The 27,723-nt window shown below is 37.9% G+C and overlaps 1 protein-coding gene across 1 annotated transcript in view; it reads left to right on the plus strand.

Annotated features, from left to right (window-relative positions):
* Window positions 1-1,179: 1,179 nt before the first annotated feature.
* Otud4 (OTU deubiquitinase 4) overlaps window positions 1,180-27,723 on the plus strand; it is a 45,707-nt gene continuing 19,163 nt past the window's right edge. Inside the window, exons 1-10 of the mRNA XM_076863825.1 lie at window positions 1,180-1,338; window positions 5,714-5,797; window positions 9,084-9,134; window positions 17,813-17,859; window positions 18,562-18,634; window positions 19,998-20,079; window positions 22,556-22,688; window positions 26,195-26,252; window positions 26,496-26,613; window positions 26,705-26,769. Of these exons, the coding sequence (XP_076719940.1) occupies window positions 1,180-1,338; window positions 5,714-5,797; window positions 9,084-9,134; window positions 17,813-17,859; window positions 18,562-18,634; window positions 19,998-20,079; window positions 22,556-22,688; window positions 26,195-26,252; window positions 26,496-26,613; window positions 26,705-26,769 (870 nt within the window). The remainder of the gene's footprint in view (window positions 1,339-5,713; window positions 5,798-9,083; window positions 9,135-17,812; window positions 17,860-18,561; window positions 18,635-19,997; window positions 20,080-22,555; window positions 22,689-26,194; window positions 26,253-26,495; window positions 26,614-26,704; window positions 26,770-27,723) is intronic.

Consider the following 27,723-nt stretch of genomic DNA (forward strand, 5'->3'; position numbering starts at 1 on the left):
TGAAAAAAAAAAACAAAACAGGCATCATCTTGCCGTGGTGCGTGAGCTGCACTTTAAATTTCTGATTGGAACCAGCAGCCCACGGCTGATTTACGGTCAGCTTGTGTCGTCCCGCACGGTGGCGGCTCCAGGAGCCTGCCTAAGCCGTTAAAGCCACCTCTGCGGAGACGCCCGGAGCGCGGCCGGGGGGAGGGGTGCACACAGGTGCGCCCTCTGTTTGGAAATACACAAAGGGCCAGCGCCGCCGCCGCTGTGTCCCTGGCAACTCCACGCACGCGGCGCGCGCGCACTTCCCGCGGCCCCGCGGCGCAGAGGGCGGGAGGCCGGGCGGCGGCGGCGGGCGGGGCCGGGCGGCGCGCGCAGGTGGCCGCGCGTCGGCTGGCAGAGACCCTCGGCCTGCTTGCGGACGCGGCGCCTGGGAAGCGCGAAGCCGGCTCCGCGCGGCGGCGACGGCGCCCGCGCTGTAGGGACTTGTAGTCCGCGTGCCTCCCGGGCGCCTCCCCCGGGTAGGCCGGCCCGGGCGTGCCCGCCCGCCGCACGCCGACTTCCTGCCGCTGCCAAAACTACACCTCCCGCCGTCCTCTCCGCTCTGGGGCTGAAAGCGAAAACAAATTTTACGCTGCGAGGGTGCTGCCCTCCGCCGGGAGCCCCCTCCCGCTCCCCGCCCCTCCGGCTCCCTCCGGCGAGGTGGGGAAACCCAAGGCCGCGGCTTTCTCTTTTGGTTTCTTCGGCTCCCGACGAGGAGAGCGCGCGAGGCACGCAGGCCTCGCTTCACCCGAGGCGGCCCGGCACGCGCCGGCGGCGGGGCTTTCCTAGCCCCACTCTCGTCGGGACCAGGAAACTTGTGGGGCCGGCGACCCTCGGCCCAGCGCCCGAGCGGGGCGGTGAGGCGGTCGGGAAGTGACTGCTCCCTCTCGGGGCGTTCCTTCATCCCCCCCCCCCTCGTGCCCCCGGGCGCGTGGCCCCACCGGGGAGGCGGCCGCGTGCGGACGGCCATGCACTAGGCAGGGCTCCCCTATGCGCCGGGAGAGCGCGGACCGCTGCCTCGGGCCGCCGCCTGCCGCAGCTCGCCGAGCCCGAGCCGGAGCCGCCGCCTGCCCCAGGCCGGGGCGTCGAGCAGCCGGCGGCGCGGCCATGTGGGGCTAGCCCGCGCGCCTGGCCTGCAGCGGGACCGGCAACATGGAGGCGGCCGTCGGCGCCCCCGACGGCGGGGACCAGGGCGGCGCGGCGCCCCGCGAGGACGCGACGCCCATGGACGCCTATCTGCGAAAACTGGGCTTGTATCGGAAACTGGTAGCCAAGGACGGGTCGTGCCTATTCCGGGCCGTGGCGGAGCAGGTAATGGGCGGGGGCGGCGGCGGCGGCGGCGGCGGCGGCGGGCGGGGTGGGACGCGGCGGCTCAGCTGTCCTGGCTGCCCACGTCCCGGGCCGCGCGTGGCCCGGCTGTCGTCACAGCCGCCCATTGTGGCGCCGGAATGGGACTGAGAGTTGAGGACAACTTGTGAGGCCTGCGCGGAGCTTGCCTGCCGGGGACCTGGCGACAAGCTGGTTTTTCACTTGTGTTCCGCATTCAGCTCCCCTGGGTTTTCTAAGCGCAGCGTTCACGCCGGTGAACCGCGCGTTTCCTAGGGGAGGTGGTGGCCCTGACTGTGGAACACGTCCCCCTCCCCCTGTTTGTTGGACTTTGGAATGTGGGGTAATCAGGCTCACTGATGTCACTTTGAAGCAAGGGGGCAACTTTGACGTTTGAGAAAACCAACCTTTTACAAATACAAAACATGTTGAATGAATTGAGCTTGAGTAGATTCCACACCTCATTAAGCTGGGCGAAGCAGCGGAGGTATACTAAAAAAATTCACGTTTTCCAAAAGTATTTTTGTGTTGGTTGGAGGAGGGAGTGTTAGTAACTAGGGTTCTCGGGGCCTTTCTTGACCGGATCCTCCACCCTCCCACCCCGTTTGAAATGGCCAAAATCATTTTTAATAACTTGCTTAGGAAGATGTTTGTGATTTTTATTTTTGAAAGTCTTTTTTTTTTTCGTGTTATATAATACTGTACGTTGTAAGTGTGCAGTCACCAAAAAGCATCGTATATTTGAAAAATAGCTGCTTGAGTAGTTGGATAAAAAGTTTCACTGACCGGGTATTTTCATACCTTTCATAGTTTGTTTCCCTTTAGCTAAGTAACAACTCCTCATACCCTAGGGGGTTTTTAATGATGTTTCTGTTTTTTTTTTTCTTCCCCCTCACTTTTTCTGAATGCTAAATAGCTTTTAGAATTTCTATTTGTGAATAAGTGTTTTATCTAACATCTGGAGACTAGTCTTACTAGTATGTTCTCTCTCTTTTTTTTTTGTGATATTGGGAATTGAACCCAGGGACACTGTACCACTGAGCCACACCCCCACACCCCACATTTTTTTTTTTTTTTTTAATTTTGAGATAGGGTCTGGCTATGTTTTTTGAGGCTGACCTGGATTTTGCATCCTCCTACCTCAGCATCCTGAGTAGCTGGGATTACAGGCTTGAGCCCTGGTGTCTGGGTGTTCTCCTTTTTTAAAAACATCAATAGGCCAGATATTTATTTTCAAAGGCCTCTCGTTTTTTACATCTATAGCATGGAATCTTTGTTTAAAACAAGAAATTTATTTATTGGGGATCAGCCTTTGCAGCATTTCAGGCATTGATAGTGAAACATTTTCTTTAAAAGTTCTCCAAACCAGGCTCTGTCTTTTTCAGTTCATTAGACTGCTCTGATTTTCAGAAATTCAGGATGTTCAGTGTGAGTGGAGTATGTTCACACACCCACCCCAGTACTAACTATCAGTAGGTAAACAGTCTGCCCCATTTGTGAATTTTTCAAATCTCCCCATCTGTTGTGCTTCCTCTGTCTCAGCCTTTTTGGATTCCTCAACACCTCCAGAAGCAGAAGAGATGAAAATGAAGTCAGCACATAGTTATATACTATTGGCTTTAGCAAGAGTTTGGTCAGGAAGGAGGTAGAAGTTAAATTTGGAGTTGAATTATTCAGATCCTAGTTATTGAAGCAGAAAGGTTTGACTGTTTCCACTATTATATGCCATAGTTGGTGAACCTGGATTATTCAGAAGCCTGTTCATATTGTAGTAGAATCTATTGAGTATTTTTTGTAGGGGCAAGAACTAGTAAACACTAAAAACTCATTAACATCCAATAACACATTTTTTTTTTTGTAATTTATTATAATGGGACTCAGGTTGGGCATAAGGGACTGCCTTCTCCAATTATCTAACTCTGATTTTTGAGCTTAGCTCTAGGAGATGAATTTTTGGGTGAAGACTGGGTTTTTTAGCAGACAGGACTAAGGGTGTAGCAGTTATGACTAAAGGCAAAGTGTGGGGAAAAGGGAAATAACACCACTCAGGCTGCCCTTTTAAAATGAGTACAAAGGATTTTCTTTTAAACTAATGATTTTTATATAAAATTACAATAGGTAAAATTTCTAAGGAGTCAGTAATCTAAATGGCAGGCTGAAAAAATGGGGAGGGGACTTTAGGTTCCCTTCAGATGACATTTTTTTGGGTGGACCCTTCCCTTTTTTTTTTACAGTTGTGGATTTGGGCCTGCAGGAGGCCTGACCTGAATCAGCTCCTAGCCATAGAGCTAAAAATAGGGCACTCTTAGAGGACTTGCTAAAACAGTGTGTCTCATCCTTTCCCAGTGTTTATCACTATCTTGTCCTAAGGAGCGATGGAAAGCCTCCTCCCTGTAGCTTACTTTCATGTTTGCAATAGTTTGTAAAGATGGATTTTTACCATACCATTTGAATTCTTCTTGAGGTCCTTGAACTTGTGCAGTAATTTACTTTTTATACAGTTGTCATTTAACCTTGCTTGTCTTGCAGTGTTTGGCTTTGTAAATTACCAGCACCCCACAATTTATGGAACTTGAGAGTTTTGCTTTTGAGCAACAAGTTTAGATTGATTCTATATGCTAAAATATTTGTTAAAAGAGGAGAAAAACCATGAGATATGCCTGCCATTGTTTTTGATGGGAAATAAGCTTTACTAACTTATATCTGCCACCTGTTGCTAGGTAGATGGCTTTAACAGTAGCTCTACTTTGCTAATGGCAGGAAAGCCCTATCGGATGACACTGCCTGAGTCATACTAATAATGACTTGATTCATAATAGTGTCTAACGTTAGCTGCAGAAGTGTTGGCTGAATGTCATTTGTGGAACTGGCAAAAAAAATTTTGTGTGGGTTTTTTTTTTTTTTTTTTTTTTTTTGTGTGTGTGTGTGTGTGTGTTAAGTGTTGAACCCAGAACCTTATGCTTGCTAAGTAAGCACTCTATCATTGAGCTACACCTTCAGTGTTATATGTTAGTCATATATGTATGGATATGTGAGCAGTATCCCGTGTGCTGGAAGCTTAGAAAAAGGCTTCTATTTAATAGAATCACAAGGTTTACCCAGTGAAGCTGAAAACCAACTAGTAAACTAAAAACCAATTCAGTTGCTAACTTTAGCTAGTTGGTGAAGAGTTCCTTCAGTGTATCATAGTGTAATAAGACATAGTTGTCCAGGCTATTGTGCCTGTGGTTCTGTGGGTATAAATGAGCCTTGGCTATGAGCCAAGGGAGCAGTAAAACATGTATCTTGAGTCTTGTCTTTCCTGAATTCTCCACTCACCCTGAATATATGGGAGACTCACTCAATAGGAGCTGTAGTTTAATTTTTTTTCTTTTGATGGTACTGGGGGGTCTAATCCAGGGTCACTCTTAACACTGAGCTCTATTCCCAGCCCCCTTATTTTTTTAATTTATAAATTTTGAGACAGGTTCTTGCTAAGTTGCCAAATTTTCTGAACCCCAGTACCACACACACTCAAAAAGAGTTACAGCTTGGTGCATACCTGTAATCCCAGCAGCTTGGGAAGCTGAGGCAGGAGGATTGCAAGTTCAAGACTTGGCAATTTAGTGAAATCATGCTTCAAAGTGAAATCTTAAAAAAAGGGAACTGGGGAATGTAGCTCAGTGGTAGACCACCTCTGGGATCAGTCCACATAATCCCCCTTCCCCACCACAGTCAAATCCAAAGCCTCGTAGAATAACAGCATTTTTATATCTTCCAGATATAAGATATCTTATATCTTTTAAGTCTTGTAAACTTGGTAAAGAGTTCCTTAACTTTTCTGAAACCATGATGGACTTAAATTTCTGTGTAAGGCCACTAAATACATTCACAATTATTGGAAGAAAAAGTATCTCATACAGTCTTACAGCCCCAAAGACGATTACTAATGAAGTCACCTATTTGTTCTCTTTTTTAACAAGCACACGTTGAGGCTTTGCCCTGAGTAGCAGGGATTCTGTTAACTCTGCTTTCTGAAGAGCAGAATTATTGTAGAAAGATGGCAAGAAAGGAAAGTGTCTTGTTTTACGAAAGTGTGCTCAGAGGAGTGATTTTAGTGACTTAAAAGATAAATGGTAATACATTCTTTATAGAATGAATCTGGCTTAAGGAGTATTGCTGTATTTCTGTGTCATGCCATCTTCGTGCTTAGAGAAGAGGTGAGATTGAGTAAAGGTCTCAAAATTATAGAAAGGGAAATGGAGGGAGACTGATAATCTATTGATTGTCCCATTACTGTGGGTGTGAAAGAAGGCATCAAGTTGTAACTGAAATCCACTTTTAACAAAATGCTTAATAATGCGTTGTTTTTTCTTTTTAGGTATTGCACTCTCAGTCTCGCCATGTTGAAGTTAGAATGGCCTGTATTCACTATCTTCGGGAGAACAGAGAGAAATTTGAAGCGGTAATTTATAATCTCTAATACCCATTTTGGTCTCTAGAAGTGTTCTGGTGGAAATGCAACAGGCTGTGTTATGAAAATAACCCTTGTTAAAAAAAAGTCATTAAATTCAAACATTCAGCTGTGAATATTCTAGGCTATTTTGTGTTACTAATTTATACATTTAGAAAGCTTCTGTGACGAATAAGACAACTGTGGGGGATGGAAAGGATGATCTGGATGGGAGACTTGTATACTATACATTAGTACTTGATATGCTCAGGGAAATGGGTGTTGAGATTAATAGTGATTTGTGTGATTGGTAACTGCTGATGAATTTTAAAAGTTTCAGATTTGAAGTATAAAAAAGATGCTGAACAGAAGTAATGCTGAACTATTTTATCAGAAGGCATTTCTAGATTTTTAATTTTCAGAGATCATTGTGAAATCACATCAGAACACTGTAACTATATAAATGTTGATTAATAGTTAATAAAATGTTGTATAACAACAGTATAATTTTCTCAGTAGTGTGTAGAAGGCTGTGAAATAAGTTGCCACCTGATTATTTTTATTATATATTCAAAGCCTTGCAGGATTTACTGCTTACTGGTTTTATGACCTAGAATTATATAACCTGACAACTTTTAATGGTATTTCCCCCCATTGACTTGTAAAGAATATTGACACTTGGCAAATAACTAAATTTTTTTTATTTGTTCTTTTTAGATAGACATGACAGTGTAGTGTATTTTGACATATATATAGAGAGTATAACTTCCCATTCTTGTGGTTGAACATGACATGGAGTTAGACTGGTCATGTGTTCATATAGGAACTAGGAAAGTTATGTTCAATTCATTCTACTTTGTTTCCTATTCCCATCTCCCCTTCCTTTCCTTTATTCCCCTTTGTCTAATCTAGTGAACTTCTGTTCTTCCCTCCACCCATCCCCTATTGTGTCTTAGCATCCACATATTAGAGAGAATCTTTGGCTTTTCTTTTTTTGGGATTGGCTCAATTCACTTAGCATGGTAGTCTACAGTTCCATTCATTTGCCGCCAGTTGCCATAATTTCATTCTTCTTTATGGCTCAGTAATATTCCATTATGTGTATATACCACACATTCTTTATCCATTCATCTGTTGAAGGGCACCTAGGTTGGTTCTATAGCTTAATTATTGTGAATTGAGCTGCTCTGGACATTGATATGGCCGGGTCACTATAGAATGCTTTATTTTAAGTCCTTTGAGTATAAACCAAGGAGTGGGATAACTGGGTCAAATGGTGGTTCCATTCCAAGTTTTCTGAATAATCTCTATACTGCTTTCTAGAATGTTGCACCAATTTGCAGTTCTACCAGCAATGTATGAGTGTACCTTTTCCCCCCCGCATCCTTGCCAAATTTGTGGTTACTTATGTTGATAATTGCCATTCTGATTGGAGTGAGATGAAATTTCAGTGTAGTTTTAATTTGCATTTCTCTAATTGCTAGAGATATTGAACATTTTTTCATATATTTGTTGACTACTCATATTTCTTTTGTGAAGTGTCTATTCAGTTCTTTTGCCCATTTATTGATTGGGTTAGCAAATAACTAGATTTTAAGACTTAACAGAAGACATCTTAGTTAAATGTATTCCTGGATTGGGATTCTCTATATTCAAGCAAATTCTGAATGTTGTGGTTAGAATGGATAGTAATAAATTGTAGGAAGGAGAGTTACCTGCTTAATCAGGTGATTTGAAACCTTATTTTATGGTAACAGAGTACTATGGTGTTATGGTGGTGAAGAGGGGAGAAGTGGCATGGTTTATAAATATTTGAAGAAATTAATGATTACTGACCCAAAAGGTAAAAATCATGTTGGTAATATGGACATTGTTAACATTGCTTGAACTCTTACTGTGTGTCATATATTGTTTTAAGTGCTTCACATGTATTTATTTAATTCATATAATCTTATGAGATATGATCAGCTGTTGAAAGTTCTGAGGGGGAAAGATTTACTTTTCTTATAATAAGAACCCTAGTAGTTTCTGTTGACCAGAGTTGGAAAGGGGTATTGTGGGTAAGGTATACCTTGCTCTACTTAACAGTGTCACCCATGGCTTAGCAGGACACTTTCTGCTTAGAAAGGAGGCTTATATTGGGAGCAGGTTTGTGTTGGAAAAACATTTAGGTCTTTACCAACTTTAAATGGCACTATGGGTTTCTTTTAAAAGTCTGTAAATAATTATCTAATATGGAATAGTAGCATCTGATTGATGGGGATTTAAAAATATGTGTTAAAATTTAAGATGCTTTTGGAAATCTGTTAGTATACAATTTATGAAAGAATGTCAATGTCAATTTATGTTTAAAATTATAGACTAGGAAGAATGTTTTTAATGTACTTAACTGGGATTATAAATTACATAAAATTGACTGTGGTGGGTCAGGTGGATGTTTTTTAGAGCTTTCTCAAGTTAGTGCAGTTGCTATGAGAAAAACAAGGTTGGATGATCATATAGTGTGAATAAACTAATTTTATGTTTAATAACAGTGAAGCAACAGTATTTAGCATTATTAGTTTTCATCTTGTGGATAACTGACCTAGAGAAAAAGAATACTTATATCTGTATTATTAAGATAATTATTAAGATAACACGCTTTCTTAGCTATTAAATTTGTCTTTGTTTTATTCTCTTCTACACACTGACCACTACCAAATTTATCCAAAAGCACTGCTTTCATCGTCTAATTTCTCAGTTCAGGATGTCATATGCAGTGACTTTGAATTACCTTTCCTGTCTAGTCTGAAATTCCTGCCTGGGTTAAGGCCCTCTATAAACAGCAGTCCCCATTTGGTTTCCTCTCTTGCTCAGCTCCCTAACAAGTTGCCTGGCTCCAGCTGGCTAGGAGCTGGCTAGATTGTTGCTCCTGTCGCCCCTGTGGCCCCTGTGGCCCCTGTCATCCCTGACTTCCCAACATGGAGTTCTTCCTCCTTATGCCACAAGGGCCATTGCTGTGGAGTGTCTGCTCCCTGTGTGCCCATCCATATTCTGACCAGCCTTCATCTTGAGTCACTCTTATTCCTGGAAACTCTTTCTGGCAATGTTTCCTTCTTTAAATTCTTTTATATTTATGGTCTTAAATTGTTTGTATATATTATCATCATTATTTATTTTAATATTACTGGTGTATCCGAGGTTTGTATAAGATCTCAGTAATTTAAAGTGAATAGTTAACAGTGAAGCAGTGAACTGTTTTTTTGACATAACATTCCTAATAGACTTTTTTTTTTTTTTTTTTTTTTTTTTTTTGCAGTTTATAGAAGGGTCGTTTGAAGAGTATTTAAAACGTTTGGAAAATCCACAGGTATGCAGTAATGTTCTAAATATATTTTTGTGTGTGTGTATCCAACATAATGTATTTGAAATTCATTAAGAAGGAAGTTAATAGTACAGTTTTTAGGGGGTTACAGGCATACACTATTTCCTAGTTAATAGTACAGTGTTTAGGGGGTACGGGGATAGCGTACACCATTTCCTACGAATGTGTAGGAAGGCATTTTGTTGAGCATTTATTTGGAAGACAATTTGAGCTGTATACTAGAAGTTCTCTCACTAAAGACAAGAGTCATGCTATCTTTGTCTTTGCCATAATAGCATGTGGATGTAGCATACAAGATTGAAATAAAAATGGTGATGATTTTCAGAATGCCTTGTTGGTTTGTGTGGAACTTGATGGACAGGTGAGCTTTGATCTTTTCCTTAGGCAACCGAGAAGGCAAAGTTCTTTGGAAGTTGTATTTCCCATGATTAACTTGTGAAGGGGGAGGAGAAAAAGGTAGCATGTCTCTACCAACTTCTGCTAACACATTTTCTTAGTCATGTTGAAATTAAAAGAATTCTTTTTTTTTTTTTTTCCATGTTTATAAAACTCATCTTCTCACTGTAAAAGTTCAAATATCATGAAATGTGGGCTGGGTATGCAGCTTGGTGAAAGAGTATGTGCTTAGCATATGCAGGGGTGCTGGTTTTGGTCCTCAACATCACACATATACACATACACATTCATGTACACAAACTGGAATATTGTGGAATGCCATTTAGAATGTTAGAATTTGTCAACTGTTGAAAGAAAAAAATAACATCGGCAAAGAGAAAAGATGAGGAGTTAGATAGGTGGTAAAGGGAATGTTAATGTTGAAAGAAGGGTGTTTGATCAGTAATTGGGTCATCTGTTTGATTCCCTGTTGCTATTTGGAGTGTTTGATTTATGGGCTGAGAATAACTAGTCACCCTGAGAATGCATAGATGAGATAACCAAATAATTTTTTTCTACTATAGGGAAAAGAGAGTCAAATACAAATTAGTAAGAAATACAGATACAATGCTGTATTTTAAGTCACTCACTTTTGGGGGCTTTGTTTCGTTTTTGTTTTTTTGTGGTGCTAGGGATTGAGCCCAGGGCCTTGTGCATGTAAGGCAGGCACTCTACCAACTGAGCTATATCCCCAGCCCCAGATGTGATGCTCTAAGTACTCAAGGTTTTATTTCCAGCTGGGTTGATGAAGAGTTTGTGAGTTCATATTTGAAGTCTGAATAGATTCTAAACAAGCAGTGCCTGTATTGAAGGATATTCTAACGGTGAAAACTGATCAAGTTAGATGCAGAAAACAGATCAGTTTATGTGAAGCATGGAACATTCTAAGGTTGGAGGGGGTGAGAAAGAAGTCAGAGGGCAGGCTGGGGCTGGATTGTGGGAGAGCCTTCAGTGTTAAGCTCAGTAATTTGGAGCTTATGTTTTAGACCAGTGTTTCTCAAGATATTTATGATTTATTGATTGTCTGCATCAGAATCACCTGGTGTGCTTGTAAAAAAATATAGAATCCCTGGCTCCTATCCCATATCTAAACTCTTAGCTCTGGGGTCTCTGTATATAGCCTTGGAAAGACATCAAGATTTTTGAGATAGGGACATGAGATTAGTGGTTACCACATCTCAAATTGTAACTGTTAGCCTCAACACTTGCCCTATCTCCCTTTCCTGCTTTTATTTTTTTCTATCATACTTACACCATTATTCTGTATAATAAATATTTTGTTCATTTTTTTTTTTTTTTTTTTTTTTAGAATTAAGCTTTGTGAACACAGATTTCTGTATGTCTTGTTCACTGATATGCCCCAGACCAGGAATAGTGCCTGGTATTTTTGTGACTGAATGAACACGTGAAAAGAATGCTGTGCAAAAGTTTGAAGTGAATGAGACCAGAGACAGAAAAACCCATTTTATTTTTTAAAAAGTTAAAAAATTTAATTGACACACAGTTGTACATATTTATGGGATGCAGGGTATCACTTAATGATCAGGTCAGGCTGATAGGCGTATTTATCACTTTAAACATTATCATTTCTTTGTGTTGGGGACACTAAAGTCTTTATTAGCTGTTTTCAAATATGTGACTAATTGTTGTCAGTAATTGTATCTTACTGTCCTGTAGAACATGAGAAGTTATTTCTCCTATCCAACTGCACTCCTCTACCTGTTAACTATCTCTCTGTCACACCCCCATCCACATACAAGTGAGAATGTGCAGGCAGTATTTGTCAGACTCATTTTGAAATTGTTTAAAATATTGCTAATATACGGAAAACTGTCTACATTGTATTAAGTATAAAAAGCAGTAATTGCAGTTTTACTCCAGTTTTGGAGAAATACTCCAGGAAGGCCTTTTCTCTGATTATATTTTTATTTGAATAGTTTTGAAACTTAGTGTCGGCATATACTATGATCACAGATTCATTTTCCTGAAGTTTACATTTTTATCTCTGTTTATAAGCCTTTTTGAAAAGGATTAAATATTTTAATTGTTTAATTCCCAGAGTTGAACTTTCAATTTGGAGTGCCTAATTGGTGATCAGTGTGTATATTTCAAATGCATGTTAAACCTATATCTTGTTACAAGTAGGAGGGAAGGTGACAACTAGAATGTCAACAGTTGGTATATAATGATGTGATTTTTATTTTCTTTATATAAAATATAGGAAATGACAAAGTCCATTTATTGTTAATCAGAAAACCCCATTATGATGTTTCTTATTGATATTTGTTCAGCACTTCAGGCTAATAGACTGTAAGAGCCTGAGCTAGGATCTACAAAGTGGTAGTGCAAAGAGGGGAGACATGGGGAGGAAATGATGTAGTGTGGACTGAACTGAGATTGATTTGATTTTGTGGTTACCAGAAAAGAAGGTGCTTTGATTGCTGGGGCTAGGTGGTCTGGCCAGGTTTTTTTTTTCCCCCCTTCAATAATTAGGACTTCTTAGGACACTCCACATCTGATCAAACCTCTCCTTTGTGTCTTAAGTGCCTTCCGAACAGTTTTTTCTTCATTATTAAATAGCAACGATACTTATAAATCATTCTGGGTTTTTTCCTCCCTGATACACAGGATGTATAAGATGAAAAGAGAAATACAGTTGATGAATAAACTCTTAATTCATCCACTTCTCAAAGAAAGCATTTATATCCTTTTAAAGATTCCAGTAGAGCATGTTGAAAATAGCCTAAAGTTTTGCAAGAAGTATTTTGTTGGTTTTAATGAAGTAAATTGGCCTCTTGTCTGTTAAATATGGATTCATTCAGTTTGGATTTATCATTCATTCATATGGTTTGTTTCGTTACCGAACTTTTTAAAAATAGTTTGCTATTGGGGATCTAACCCGGGGTGTTTTACTGTTGTGCTACATACCCAGCTCATTTTATTTTTTTATTTTGAGACTGGTCTTGCTAAGTTTTTGAGGTTGGCCTTGAACTTTTGTTTTCTCCTGCTTCAGCCTCCCAAGTTGCTGTGATTACAGACATGCGCCTCTTTGCCTCGCTAAAATTCACTGGTCATAAATGTACAACTTGATGAGATTTGACAAACATAAATTATTGTGTAAACACCACCACCAACATAATATAGGACATTTCCATTGCTCCTAGAAGTGTTCCCCATGCCTTTTTACATTTAATCTCCTCCTTTTACCTTATGGTTTCCGGTAATCACTGATCTGCTTTCTGAGTTTTGGCTTGTTTAGATATATATAAGTAGGATGGTATAATTTGTAGTCTCACATATTTGGCTTCTTTCCCTTAGCATGATGGAGAAACACTTTTAAGATTCATCCATGAAGTTGAGTCTTCGTCAGTGGTTTATTCCTTTCTACTGCAAAGGATAATTCACTTCATAGAATGTCCACAGTGTATCTATTTACTAGTTAATTGATATTTGGATTCTTTCTAGTTTGGATCTGTTAAAATTGAAGGTACTGTCAACATTTGCTACAGATACAAGTCTTTGTGTGGGCATAAGACTTCTCTTGGATGAATGCTAAAGAGAAAAATTTTGAGGTCATGGTAAATAAATGTTTAACTTAATGAGAAATAGCCAAACTTTTTTCCAAAGAATCTGTACTATTTTGCTTTCCTAATCAGCAGTATGTGAGAATTTCAGTTGCTTCATATCTTTGCCAGCGCTCACTGTGATTTGATTTGCATTTTTCTTATGATGTTAAATATCTTTTTACATGCTTATTTGCCATTCATATGTCTTTGGGAAAATGTCTGTCCATTTTGCCCATTTTTTATTGTTGTTGGTCTTACTGAATTCTACAACAAATCCTGCATTGGCTGTGTATTTTGCAAATGTTTTCTTCCAGTTTGTCTTAGCTTTTCATTTTCCTAATAGTATCTTTTAAGAAATAGTTTAATTTGGATAATTTTCAGAAAATTTAAATTATGTAGTTTTGATATAATGTGGTTCATTAAAACAGATGTGGCAATAACTCTTTTCTCTCATCTATGAGAAAGTCATGGGAAAATGCTAAGTGGAATTAACAGGCTTAAGTAGGAAGGTAGTGGTCTTAGAACATGGATATGTTTTCTACTAATAATTAACAACTGATCTTGGTTAAGGTGGCAGCCATTGTTTACTTAACTGGACCACAACAGAATTCATTGTGAAAGTGACATGTAAAAAGTATCATTATTTAATAATGTCATTCTCATGAGAAGTCTTGCCTCCAGTAGATTTTTTTCCCATCTTTTAAAGTGATGTAACACATCACATAAACTTAAAAAAAAAAATATTTTGTGTTTGTTGATCTAAACACTTTGCAAGCATTAGAAAAGTAGTTTGCAGTTTGTGATCTAAACATATCAGTGGGTTTCCTGTAGTCCAGAAGGTGTCACTTGTAACAGTTTGTGAGAAGCTACCTTTGTTGGGCTAAGGCCTATTTTAAGAAATCTATTTTAATATGTGGCACCTGTTTCATTTTGAAACCCAAAGCCAACTTTGAAAAACTATTAAAATGAACTCTCTTTTCTTATTTTGAGGTACTGGGGATTGAACCAAAGGCACTCTACTACTGAACTATATCTCCCCTAGCCCTTTTTATATTTTTGAGACGGGTTGTCCCTGATTTGCTTAGGCTGCCTTTAAACTTGGATCCTCCTACCTCAGCCTCCCACATTGTGGGGATTACAAGCATGCATGACCACGCTGGGCAAGATTGACCTTTTTGAGATGAAAACATTGGCTAACATCTTTTCCTCATCTCAGTTTTTTGCTTCCTTCAGGAAAGAAATGGCAGTGTTCAGTTACCATAGCTCATTGTTTTCAGTGATCCCTGTATTTAATAATTTCACAAGTAGTTTCAAAATTCTTATGTTAAAAGATTTTAAAGTATAGATATGTACAGAACAAAGGATGAAAATGCTTCTTTCTTAATCTGAATGTCCTCTGTACTGTCAATTTAAGTAAACTGCCTCTTTTCAGTTTCTATGTATACATATTCATACATATAGATAAATATACCTTTTTTTTAAAGAGAGAATTTTAATATTTATTTTTTAGTTTTCAGCAGACACAACATCTTTGTTTGTATGTGGTACTGAGGATGGAACCCGGGCCACACGCTTGCCAGGCGAGCGCGCTACTGCTTGAGCCACATCCCAAGCCCTAAATATACCTTTTGATTGTTTACACAGATCATGTTATTGTGACTTTTTAAAAATTTAATAGACTTGTGTGTTAAAAATTTAATAGACTTGCATGGTCTTTCCAAGTCATTTCAAAAGGATGTATCTCATTTTCCATGAATGCATGATGTTCTGTTGTACAGTTTAATAGTAGATTAAATTATTTATTTCATAGGATTCCCCCCCATCCCCCAAGTGCTGGGAATGCTCTACGAGTAAACTATGTTTCTCAGCCCTTTTATTTCAAGACAGGGTCTTGCTTGTGATCCTCCTGCCTCAGCTTCACAAGTCGCTGGGATTACAGGCCTGTTGCCTTATGCCAGTTTATTTCTTGGATTCTAGGAACTTTAAAAATAGTTTTTTTTTTCCATGACTAATTTTATTTTTGTAATTAATTAATTAATTAATTAATTTTAATTAGTTATATATGACAGCAGAATGCATTTTGATTCATTGTACATAATTGCAGCACAACTTTTCATTTCAGTGGTTGTACATGATGTAGCATCACACCATATGTGCAATCGTACATGTACCTAGGGTAATGGTGTCCATCTCATTCTATCATCTTTCCTGCCCCCTTGTACCCTCCCTACCTTTCCTCCCCTTTGTCCAATGACAGTTCCCTCCATTTTCCCCATGCCTATCCCTTCCATATTATGGGTCAGCATCCGCTTATCAGAGAGAACATTCAGCCTTTGGCTTTTTGGGATTGACTTATTTCACTTAGCATGATATTCTCCAACTCCATCCATTTACCGGCAAATGCCATAATTTTATTCTCTTTTAATGTTGAGTAATATTCTATTGTGTATATATATACCACAGTTTCTTTACCCATTTATCTATTGAGGAGCATCTAGATTGCTTCTGCAGTTTAGTTATTGTGAATTGAGCTGCTGTGAACATTGGTGTGGCTGCATTACTATAGTATGCTGATTTTAAGTCCTTAGGGTATATATAAATCAAGGAGTGGGATAGCTGGGTCAAATGGTGGTTCCATTACAAGTTTTCTAAGGCATCTCCATACTGCTTTTCAGATTGGTTGCATCAATTTGCAGTCCTACCAGCAATGTATGAATGTGCCTTTTCTCCCCACATCCTCACCAACATCTGTTGTTGTCTATATTGTTGATAATTGCCATTCTGACTGGAATGAGGTGAAATCTTAAGTTTTTATTTGCATTTCTCTAATTACTAGAGATGTACGTTTTTTCATATATTTGTTGATCAAATGTATATCCTCTGAGAAATGTCTGTTCAGCTCCTTAGCCCATTTATTGATTGGGTTATTATTATTATTATTTTTTGGTGTTAAGTTTTTTGAGTTCTTTATATATCCTAGAGATTAGTACTCTATCTGATGTATGTGTGTGGCAAAAATTTCCTCCCAAAATGTCGGCTTTCTCTTTACCTCATTGATTGTTTCTTTTGTTGAGAAGAAGCTTTTTAGTTTGAGTTCATCTCTTTTATTTATTCCTGATTTTATTTCCTATGCTTTAGGAGTCTTGTTAAGGAAGTCAGGGTCTAATTTGACATGATGAAGACTTGGGCCTACTTTTTCCTCTATTAGGCACAGGGTGTCGACTAATTCCTAGGTCCTTGATCCACTTTGAGTTGAAGTTTGTGCATGGTGAAAGATAGCCATTTAATTTCATTTTGCTGCATATGGATTTCCAGTTCTCCCAGACCATTTGTCGAGGAGGCTGTCTTTTCCAGTATATGTTTTTGGCACCTTTGTCTAGTATGAGATAAATGTATTTATGTGGGTTTGTCTCTGTCTTCTACTCTGTACCATTGGTCTACATGTCTATTTTGGTACCAGTACCATGCTGTTTTTGTTACTGTAGCTTTGTAGGGTAGTTTAAGGTCTGATATTGAGGATTGCTTTGACTATTCTGTGTTTCTTATTTTTCCAAATGAATTCATGACTGCTTTTTCTGTTGCTATAAGGAATGATGTTTGGATTTTAATTGGAATTGCATGAATCTGTACTGTGCTTTGTATGGCCATTTTGACAGTATTAATTTTGCCTATCCAAGAGCATGGGCGATCTTTCATCTTCTAAGGTCTTCTTCACTTTCTTTCTTTAGTGTTCTGTAGTTTTCATTGTAGAGGTCTCTGACCTCTTTTGTTAAGTTGATTCCCAAGTATTTAATTTTATTTTTTGAGACTATTGTGAATGGGATAGTTTTCCTAACTCCTCTTTCAGAGGATTCATCAGTGATATATAGAAATGCATTTATGAATATTGATTTTATATCCTGCTACTCTGCTGAATTCATTTAAAAAATGTTTTTTAAAAACACCATTACAAGTAGCTTACAGATATCCTTGTTTATATACAGTTTTGTGGACATAACAGAATATTCTTTTAGAATAGATTGATTGAAGTTGAATTGCTGAGTCAAAGTGTGTATGGGTATTTTAAGTTTTGGTATGTACTGGCCATTTGCCTTTTAGAGGCTTAAAGCAGTTTCTTTAAGGGTAGAATTTCCTTTATTTCAAAATGATTGCTGGGAGCGTGTTGTCTTGAGGATCTTCATTCACCCTGAAGATGAGACAGGGTAGCCTTTGCCTTCACATTTTCAGTTTGTACTACTCCATAGTCTTGTCAAGCAGATAGGAACTGACATTACAGCCTATTTCTATAACTAAGATTTTTGTTAGACTTAGCCTGCTTTTAGTATGTGTGCCAAATATATTGACCTATTTTGTATAAATGTCTTTGTAATAGTAATGATACTAACAATATTAATGGCTTTTAAAACTCATTAGCTGGGCTGGGGATGTGGCTTAAGTGGTAGCGCGCTTGCCTAGCATGAGTGAGGCACTGGGTTCAATTCTCAGCACCACATAAAAATAAAATAAAGATATTGTGTCCACCTAAAACTGAAAAATAAATATATATAAAAAAACTCATTAGCTGTGTTGTATAATGGGTATGAGTAGCAGTGTTGTATAAGGTATATTATAAAACGTTTAATGCAGTCCTCCGTTTTTTTTTTGTTTTTTTTTTTAATACAGGAATGGGTAGGACAAGTGGAAATAAGTGCCCTTTCTCTCATGTACAGGTAAACACTGTAATAGCATAAGTAAAAAATAAAAATCACTGTGAAATTAATATATTTATTCTGCTGAAAATGTTAAAATAGGCTATTTTTACACACAAATGTAAAACATCCTAATTTTGGTGTGTATATGTGTTGTGTTAATTGCATCAATTAGATTTAAGTTGTCAACATTTAGAAGTTTTAATTATCAAAATAGTTTTGGGAATGATACAGAAAATTTTCCTGGCTGTAAAATAGCCCCAATCAACCTTATAAAGAAAAATGTAATTTCTCAGGCTAGTAGCATTGGATAGCTAGTAGAACAGAGCTAATAAAATAGGTATGTTTAGTTTTACTACTTATGCCCTATATAAAGGAGCAGATCAGTACTTAGCTTTTTCTTTTCAAATTTTTAGATTTTTCTCTTTATACCTACTTTGAGTTCTAGGTCTCCCTTTAGAATTATGTCTGAAGTTTTGTGTGTGTGTGTGTGTACTTAAGCATGTCTGTGTCTGTAACACTCATACACATAAACTATTTTCAAGAAAAGATAATTTTATGTAGGTATTTTGCTGCTTAGTTATGTCATTACTCTCTTGTTTCTTCTCCAGTGCCTAAAATATGACCTGACACTTATTAGTTAAGTGAATTGATGAATGAATTATTAAATTTAAATACATGAAGTATATTCCTTTAAAAGTCATTTCTAAATTTTATTTTCAGGAAAGATTTTGTAATTTATCGGGAACCAAATGTTTCTCCTTCACAAGTAACTGAAAATAATTTTCCTGAAAAGGTAAGAATTTCTCAAGTGTTTGTAAAGGATTTAATTAAAAGAACCTATGTTGACCTAGTAAGTTGTAATTATAAGTGACTTTTTGAAATAGTTGTGTGTGAAAGTTATGGCATTCTGAGTTTATATTATATTAGTATAATCATCATTGAGTCATATTATTTTGTATTCCTCCGTTATTGTATTGAACCCTCTTAAGTAATTTTAGTAAGTACACTGAAAATAATTATGCTACTAGTGTATATGATGAACTAGATTCTTTCTGTTGTTTTGTGTCAGTTTAAACATTAAATCGTAAAATAATTTGTGAAAGTAGGCTCTACTTTGCATCCAGGAATTCTTTGGTAACCACATGTATTTCCCATTGTAAAGATAATTTAAGTGGCAAGGGTATTAATGCATCATCTGGTCATAAAACAGAAACAATGGAAAAATTTCATGAAGCCAAAAAGCAAGAAAAATCAGCTGACTCATTATAAGAGAATTTTGTTTTAATTAACTCTTTGGGAAGTGTGAAGTCCAAGTTGAAGGGATTTGTGTATCACCATACTTGTATATTTGTGGTGATAAAGGGAAGGGGAAGAGAGTGAATTACTGCCTCTATAAGGTCTTTGCTCTGGAGTTGGGATTTACAACTGCAGTTTTTGGAACGAGTCGTGTTCTAAAAGAATTTAATGTAAATTTCTCTATTCATTAGTAATTAAGTATTTAAAAAATACTAAAGTTAGGCCTGGAGATATAGCTCAGTTGTTAGAGTGCTTTCCTTGAATGCACAGGGCCCTGGGTTCATTTCCCAGCACCAAAAGAAAGGAAAAAAAAAAAAGTACTAAAGTTGGGGCTGGGGATGTGGCTCAAGCAGTAGCACGCTCGCCTGGCATGTGTGCGGCCAGGGTTCGATCCTCAGCACTACATACAAACAAAGATGTTGTGTCTGCCGAAAACTAAAAAAAAGTGTTATTAAAGTTGTAAAGAAACAGAAAAATATTGTCTTTGATTCTGCCTCTTAAAGGTTACCATTACTAAGGTTTTGGAATTTTTTTTATGGTCTTTAAATTTGTTTTTAAGTATCTGAAATGTTTTCATGGTGTGTGTGTGGATGTGGGTATGTGTGTGTGGATGTGGGTATGTGTGTGGGTGTGTGTGAGAGAGAGAGAGATTCTATATAATTTCTGTATGTCATTAAGAACCTACTGATTTAATGGCTGTATAGCCTCTGGGAGTAGTATAGTTCAATAACATGGGAGCTTTATTCAGGTTGCTTCTGAAATACTTTTTATTTGGAAATGATATAGTGATTCAGAGGCATTCCAGACCAAGTTGCTTTGTAAATGTTGAGGCTGAAACATGTCTTGTTTTTCCCTTTCAGGTGTTACTATGTTTTTCCAATGGAAATCATTATGATATTGTCTATCCCATAAAGTATAAAGATAGTTCTGCTATGTGTCAGTGTAAGTATCACTGTGTATTTATATGAAAATTTTATTCCTAAGCTGTAAAGGAGTTACATGCATTTTTAGAGGTGTTTGTGTATAGTTTAAACATCTAAATGAGTGAGCAAATCAAGGACTTGATTGTATTTGACTCTCAGGTAGGATTTCTTAACCTTTGCACTGTGAACATTCTGGGTCAGATAGTTTTCTGGTGTGGTGTTCTCCTGGATACTTTTGGGTGTTCAGTTGCATACTTGTCCTTCACCAATAGATGCTGGTAATACTTTATTTCTGCCATTTGTGACAATCAAAAATGTCTCCAGATTTTCCCAAATATTTCCTGGGGGATGATGTTTTTTCTCCTACCACTATTTGAGGAAGGTGCTCTAAGAGAATAGAAATGGCTTCTTCCCACAATTACCTCTTGGTCATCTGTTGTGACAAAGCATCATAACAAAGAAGTGGTTCCAGGCATGTAAAAACTTTTCCTGTTTTGTTTTGTTTATGCTTGGGATTGAACCCAGGGCCACTTTTACACTGAGCGTATCCCCAGCCCTTTTTATTTTTGAGATAGGATCTCACTGAGTTGCTTTGGATTTCCCTTAGTTGCTAAGGCTGGCTTTCAACTTGTGATCCTCCTTCCTTAGCTTCCCAAGTTGCTGGGATTATAGGTCTGAGCCATTGTGCCTGGCCCCAGCTCTTCTTACTTTGAGACAGGGTTTTACTAAGTTGCTGAAGCTGGCTTCAAACTTGAGATCTTCTGGCTTCAGCCCAGGCCATAGTTGCTGGGATTACAGGTTGCTGGGATTATTAGTATGCATCACTGTGCCTGGCTTTTCTCCTTGTTCTTAAGTTAATATTGACCAGTGAAGACACATGTAATGGTTTTTTTTTTTTTTTTTTTTTGAATTTAAGTTGCATTTTGAGATAGAAATGTCTAACTGCAATCCTGGGTTATTTCTTTCCCTCCCCTGTCTAGTCAAAGTCTGGACATTTCAGTTTTGGGGAGAAGAGCTCTTATAGCCTGCTATTGCTGTGTAGGTGGTACAGGGCTCCTGTTATAGAATCTAGAAGGTCGGGGTGAAGTTGGTTTTTCAGATTGATTTAGGTGGTGAGCACCTATTGTACCTGATTTTTTTTTTTTTTTTTTTAATTTGTAATGCCTGAATTCTTATGTACTTGATTTGATAAAACTCACATAAGTAAAACCAAATGACAGTCTTAAAATGCATGTGTTTTTGAATTTCTGGTAAAATATTTTTCTGTTTTCAGAACTAGAGTTTTTTAATCAAAGTTGTCTAAATACACTTCTTCCCTTCAGTGGTTACATAGAATAGTTCTCTTTTTTTTTTTTTTTTGGTGGTTCTGGCTGTGTGCAAGGGGTTAGGGTTTGCTATAGTTGAGTCAGGCGTACTCTGCCATTAAAAGCTACATCCCCAGTGTTTTTTTGTTTTTTTTTTTAATTTTTCATTTTGAGATAGGGTCTCACTAAGTTGCCCAGGCTGGCTTCAGATTTGGCGACCTTCTGCCTCAGCCTCCAGAGTATTTGGGATTACAGGCATGTGCCTCTGTTTCCAACTGAGAATACATTTTCTTAATGACCCTCCCTGCCTCTTTCTTTCTGCTAGGGATGAAACCCAGAAACTTGCACATGCTAAATAAAGCATTCACTCTACCACTGAGCTATATCCCTAGTCCCTGCAATAGTTTCTTTTTAGTTCTTTATACAAAATTAAAATCTGGAGCTAAGTTATATAATCAAACATCTTGTTTCATAGACAGCTGAGAAATGCCTTGTCTCAGGTTGTAGTCAGTGGTAAAGCTAAGACTAGCATCCAGGTCCTCTAACTAGTAATTTAGTATACTCTCTGCTGTTCCATATTCCTCTTTCTAGTAATCTTTTTGTGTGTGTGTGTGTTTAGAGACAGGGTCTAACTAAGTTGCTTAGGGCCTTGCTAAATTGCTGAGGCTGGCTTTAAACTCTCAGTCCTCCTGTCTCATCTTCCCAAGCTGCTGGGATTATAGGCATGTGCCATCTCACCTTGCTCTCTTCTAGCAATCTTAATGCCTCTTATGGCTAAGCATATGCATGACATCCGTAAGTTTCAGTCTCTTCAGTCTTAGTACTGCATGTGCTGAGATTACATTTGAGGATATGTAGTGCTTAGCAGTGTGTAGAGTGTAGTAATTGTTCAGTGTGTATGATTAGTTCTTTATCAAACTTGTTTCACAATTGTCATAATGTCTGTATGATGTTAGTTTAAAAATAGTAGTGTTTGCATAATTTCAAACTGCATATCTGCACAGAAAAATTTTAGTTGCTTTCTAGGTGATTCTTATATTATTTTGATTAAATTGAAATTATGTTACTGACTAAAATGTTGCAGATACTATTTCAGATTTTAGAAGCCTGAGCCATATAGTCACATTTTTTCCTGTTCTTGTTTTAAAAATATGCCTGTACTCAGTATTACAAATCTCTCATTAATTGCAGCTCTCCTTTATGAATTGTTGTATGAGAAGGTATTTAAGACTGATGTTAGTAAAATCATGATGGGACTAGACACCTCTGAAGTAACTGATGAAAACAACAGCGAAATATCCGATTCAGAGGATGACAGTTGCAAGTAAGAATGAATTTAAATCCTAAAATAGCTTTCTTATGCCATACAAAGAGACATTTCAATTAAGTTTTCTCACATTTTAAGGTGTTAACACACATAAAATATAGCAATTTGCCATATAGCAATCTGCCATAGATCTCTGACACTAATTTTATTGATTGATTGATTGATACTGGGGATTGAACTCAGGGGCTCTTGACCACTGAGCCACATCCCAGCCCTATTTTGTATCTTATTTAGAGACAGGGTCTCATTGAGTTGCTTAGCACCTTGCTTTTGCTGAGGCTGGGTTTGAACTTGTGATCCTCCTGCCTCAGCTTCTGAAGCCGCTGGGATTATAGGTGGATGCCACTGTGCTTGTGTCTAACACTAATTTTACCTTACATTATGACATTGTTTTTTTGAAAATCAGCATTTTGGTTAATGACTCTGTCTATACAATCTAGATGTGTATCTGTAGAACAGATGTATATGCAGTGTAAAATTTTAACCTGTCATTTTCATGTTCATTGATGGATGTCCATTTTGTCTTTGATCATTTTCTCTTAGTGCTTCTTCTTTAAGCAATGAAAGTCCTCAGTTGGGGTTATCAGTGTGTAAAGAGCTTTGGATAATCCCTCTGTGTAGGTTGTGAGTCACTGGGGGTTCTTTTTCTTTTCTACACAAGTTATACAGGATTAAGATCTTAGGCTCTGAACATCTAAATGTGGTCCTGATTTCCTGCTAAGTGACTAGACTTGGGCAACTTAAGTTCTCTAAAGAAACCTTTTTTTCTGTAGCTATAAAGTGAGGATATTTCAGTAATCCTTAAAGGGGAGAATTTGTGAGAATTAAATGATATGTAAATGAGTTATATAAGGTGCATAAATCTAGTTCCTAGATAATATATCTAGTATATTTTAGTTTTTGTCAACAAATATTAAGAAGTTTTATCTTATAAGAACCAATCCTGTTACATTCCCATTAAAGCTAAAAGTATATTCCTATTATGAGAGTAAGACAATATCCTACTTGGTGCATTATTCACTTAGAAGCTGGAGATAGAAATGGCACTTGAGCCTTAGGATATCCTAATTCTTTTTTTTTTTTTTTTGTTTGTTTGTTCTTTTTAGATATACATGACAGTAGAGTGTATTTTGACATTGTACATACATGGAGTATAACTTATTGCAATTAGTATGCCATTCTTGTGGTTGTACATGATATGGATTTCACTGTTGATGTATTCATATATGAACATAGGAAAGCTATGTTTGATTATTCTATTGTCTTTCCTATTCCCATCCTCCCAGATATCTAATTCTTTTTTGGGTGTACCTATGGGGGAGTGGGTATCAGGGATTGAACTCAGGGGCATTTGACCACTGAGTCACGGCATGTCTCACTGTTGATGAAGCTGGCTTTAAACTCATGATCCTCCTGTCTCAGCCTCCTGAGCTGCTGGGATTACAGGTTTTCATCACTGTGCCTGGCTCCAGTTACCTAATTCTTTATGACAAAAATATTTTAAAAATATATAAGAGAGAGTGTGTGTATATCTGAATTTGAATTTCATTTATTGAATTAAAATTTTCTGATCCCTTTTGAAAATTTTATGACCATTTCATTATAGCTTCAGTCAGTGTTTAATCCTTGAATATACTAAGTAGGCACACAGAGAAATTCTGCTTCATAGTTATTTCCAGGCATCTAATTAAGGTGTCATTGAGCAAAGGAGAAATTGGAAGAGAGAGTGACTGGCTTGTTTTAACTTATCTGTGGTTGGGGTGAGAGGTACTTCTACTACATTTTTTGTGGTTCTCTTGTGTAACAAGCAACTCTGGGATGGTAGTTGTTGGGTGAAGTTTGGAGTGAAGGCTGGAGAGGTTTACTCTAGGGGTTATGGAGTAGGTATGTGAGATTTGCACTATATCGTGCTCAGTGTTTCTTCTTAATATGGTATTATTGTAGCTCTTGAAATGATGATTATCAGGGCTGGGATTGTAGCTCAGTGGTAGAGTGGTTGCCTAGCATGTGTGAGACACTGGGTTTGATCCTCAGTACCACATAAAAGTAAATAAAGTAAAGGTATTGTGTTCATCTTCAACTAAGGGATGACAGGCTTCAGTTAGGAAAGAATTCTGTATTACAATGGCAGGATAGATAGTCATGGGGAGAACCAAGGAGGACTGTATTCTTGTTCCTGGATTTGTTTCACATTCATATAGGTGGGTTCTGAAGTACTGGAAATTAGGCCTGACTTTCTGGTCTAGCCTGTAGAAATTGCTGTGTGTAAGGGTGAGGTATTGGAAAGTGTCCTGAAAACTAGAGATTGAAATATTCTGTTATAGCTTCACCAGCCATGGGTCTACACCTCAGGGTCTTTGCAAATTTTGTTCTGTCTGCCTAGAATACTAAGTAGGCTTATGGTTTGTCCATATTCAAAAAGACATTCAGGGCTGGGGATATAGCTCAGTTGGTAGAGTGCTTGCCTCACATGTACAAGGCCTTGAGTTTAATCCCCAGCACCACAGAAAAAGAAAAAAAAAAGATGTTTCATCGAGACCATTTCTCATTTCATTTTTTATTATTAGAGCCTATAAACACTTCTTCCTGTCTTCTCCCTTAGTAGTCTTACCAACATTTAATATACTCTTCCTACATTGTACATTTCATATAGATGTAGTTTTTGTTTGTTCACTGTGGGACCTCAGCACCTTAATGTTAGTGCCTGGCAGTTAATAGAGGCTCAAATACTTGAGTGAATGAATAAATGTTTAGCTATGCGTGTTACAGTGAATTCAAATGATGGTTCTTAGGTTGTATTGAAGACTCACAGAGAGTACTTTAAACAACCAGTTGAACTCAGGGGCACTCAATCACTGAGCCACATCCCCAGCCCTATTTTTGTATTTTATTTAGAGACAGAGTCTCACTGAGCTGCGTAGTGCCTCACTTTTGCTGAGGCTGGCTTTGAACTTGGGATCTTCCTGCCTCAGCCTCCTGAGCTGCTGCGCCCTGTTACGTTTTGAGACAGGGTCTTGCTAAGTTACTGAGGCTGGCCTCAAAGTTGAGATTCACCTGCCTCAGTTTTCCAATTGGCTGAGCTACATGGTGTTTTTAATGAAATGGTTGGTTGTGAACCCTTCTTTAGTTAACTGTGCAGTAGTTTTTTTTTTTTTTAAAACTGGGCCTTCCCTGCATGTAGAAAGACATTGTTATGTTGAATCTTTCTAAATTTCGTATCTGTTCCCCTAGTTACTATGGTGTATTTCTGTTTTTTTTTTTTTTTGTTGTTGTTGTTGATACTGGGTTGGTATTTTTGGTCTTGGACTTCTGTCATATAGATACACACACATTGACATATACATACTTTTGTATACTTAAACTCAAATTTGTATGAACTTAATGGAGGATAGCTCCAGCTTTTTTAGTGTATAGCCAACTTGAGATTTTTAGGTGAGGTAGAAGTTACTTCATGCAACTAAATTTTTCTGCTCCTAATTATGGTTGTATTTCTTTCTTTGTAGGAGTAAAACTACCACTGCTAATGATGTAAATGGATTTAAACCTTTGTCAGGCGATGAGGTATTTTTTAAAAATGGTTTTAACTAGTTCTTCAATATAAAAATATGAATTTATAGCCTTTTTTCTGATATATTTTCAGTAGAGTTAGGAACATCTTTCTAGTAAGAAATTTGTTGGCTGCTTCCTAATTGTTTGAAGTTTTAAAATTCTTTAATAGATTTTACTTTAGTAAGTAGATTTTCTAATAAAAATGTTTTAAAAGTGTTTCTGTGTTGATTGGACTTCCTGACTTTGTTTGTTTAGCACCTGAAGAACAATGGGAGCTCTTCTAGCCTGCCTTTATCTAGAAAGGTTCTTAAGTCACTTAATCCAGCAGTATATAGAAATCTCGAGTACGAGATTTGGCTAAAGTCTAAACAAGGTGAGTTAAAAATCTGAATTTTTTTCTAAAATTGCTTTGTGGCACTTGAAAATAATTAAGTAAACTTGATACTGTTATTTTTTTTTAACAGCTCAACAAAAACGTGATTATTCCATTGCTGCTGGTTTACAATATGAAGTTGGAGATAAATGCCAAGTAAGCGATTTGTATAAAAGAAGAAAATATTTTACTTGAATCTTGCTTTTTCTAATAGGAATGAAGAAAACATCTGAGGTTTGAATATCTTACTAATTTAGATTTTCAGAGTTTATCATGTATACATTTTAATAGGTCACAAGTGGTTTGCTTTTTGATATTTGAATACTAAAATTTGTATCTTAAACAATAGTATCCCCGTACGTGATTTTTTTTTTTTTAATATTTATTTTTTTAGGTGTAGATAGACACAACACAATGCCTTTATTTTTATGTGGTGCTGAGGATCGAACCTAGGTCCCGCTGTGCTAGGGGGAGCGCTCTACCGCTGAGCCCAATCCCAACCCCCTCCCATGATTATTTAAAAGAATTTGGCCTTTGGGATTACTTGCTTCAAAGAAGTAATAATAAACTGGGTGTGGTTGTGCACACTTGGAGACATCAGTGACTCAGGACACTGAGGCAGGAGGATTGCAAGTTTCAAGATTAGCCTCAACAAACAAAATGAAAAAACAATGTCTGCTGGAGATTTAACCCAGAGGTAGAGCCCTTGCTAGCATATGTAAGACCTGGGTTCAATCTCTTACCAAAGAAATAAGAAGTAACAGTAACAATTGAGAAGTTCAGGAGGTATATTCATTTCATTTGGCAAATGGATTCAAACTTGATTTTTATGGGTCAGTTTATTTTACTTTTAAAAGTCTTCCTGGAAGATTTTGATATATGTATAATGTTTTCCTTTTAGACTAAGGAAGGAGGAGAATGAGCCCCATTAGATTAATTATGAGCTATTTATTTTGAATAAGCTACTGAACTGCACTTGAGTAGCTGATGGTTAATGGGAAAAGTTGGATAGGATCTCTGTTTCTTACTGTGGGGTAATTTGGCCCACTCATCCTCCAGGGTACATTTAACAGTCTGGAGACATTTTTAATAGTTGAAACTAAGAGGGCG

Source organism: Callospermophilus lateralis, chromosome 8 (assembly GCF_048772815.1).
Source record: "Callospermophilus lateralis isolate mCalLat2 chromosome 8, mCalLat2.hap1, whole genome shotgun sequence".
Taxonomy (NCBI): domain Eukaryota; kingdom Metazoa; phylum Chordata; class Mammalia; order Rodentia; family Sciuridae; genus Callospermophilus; species Callospermophilus lateralis.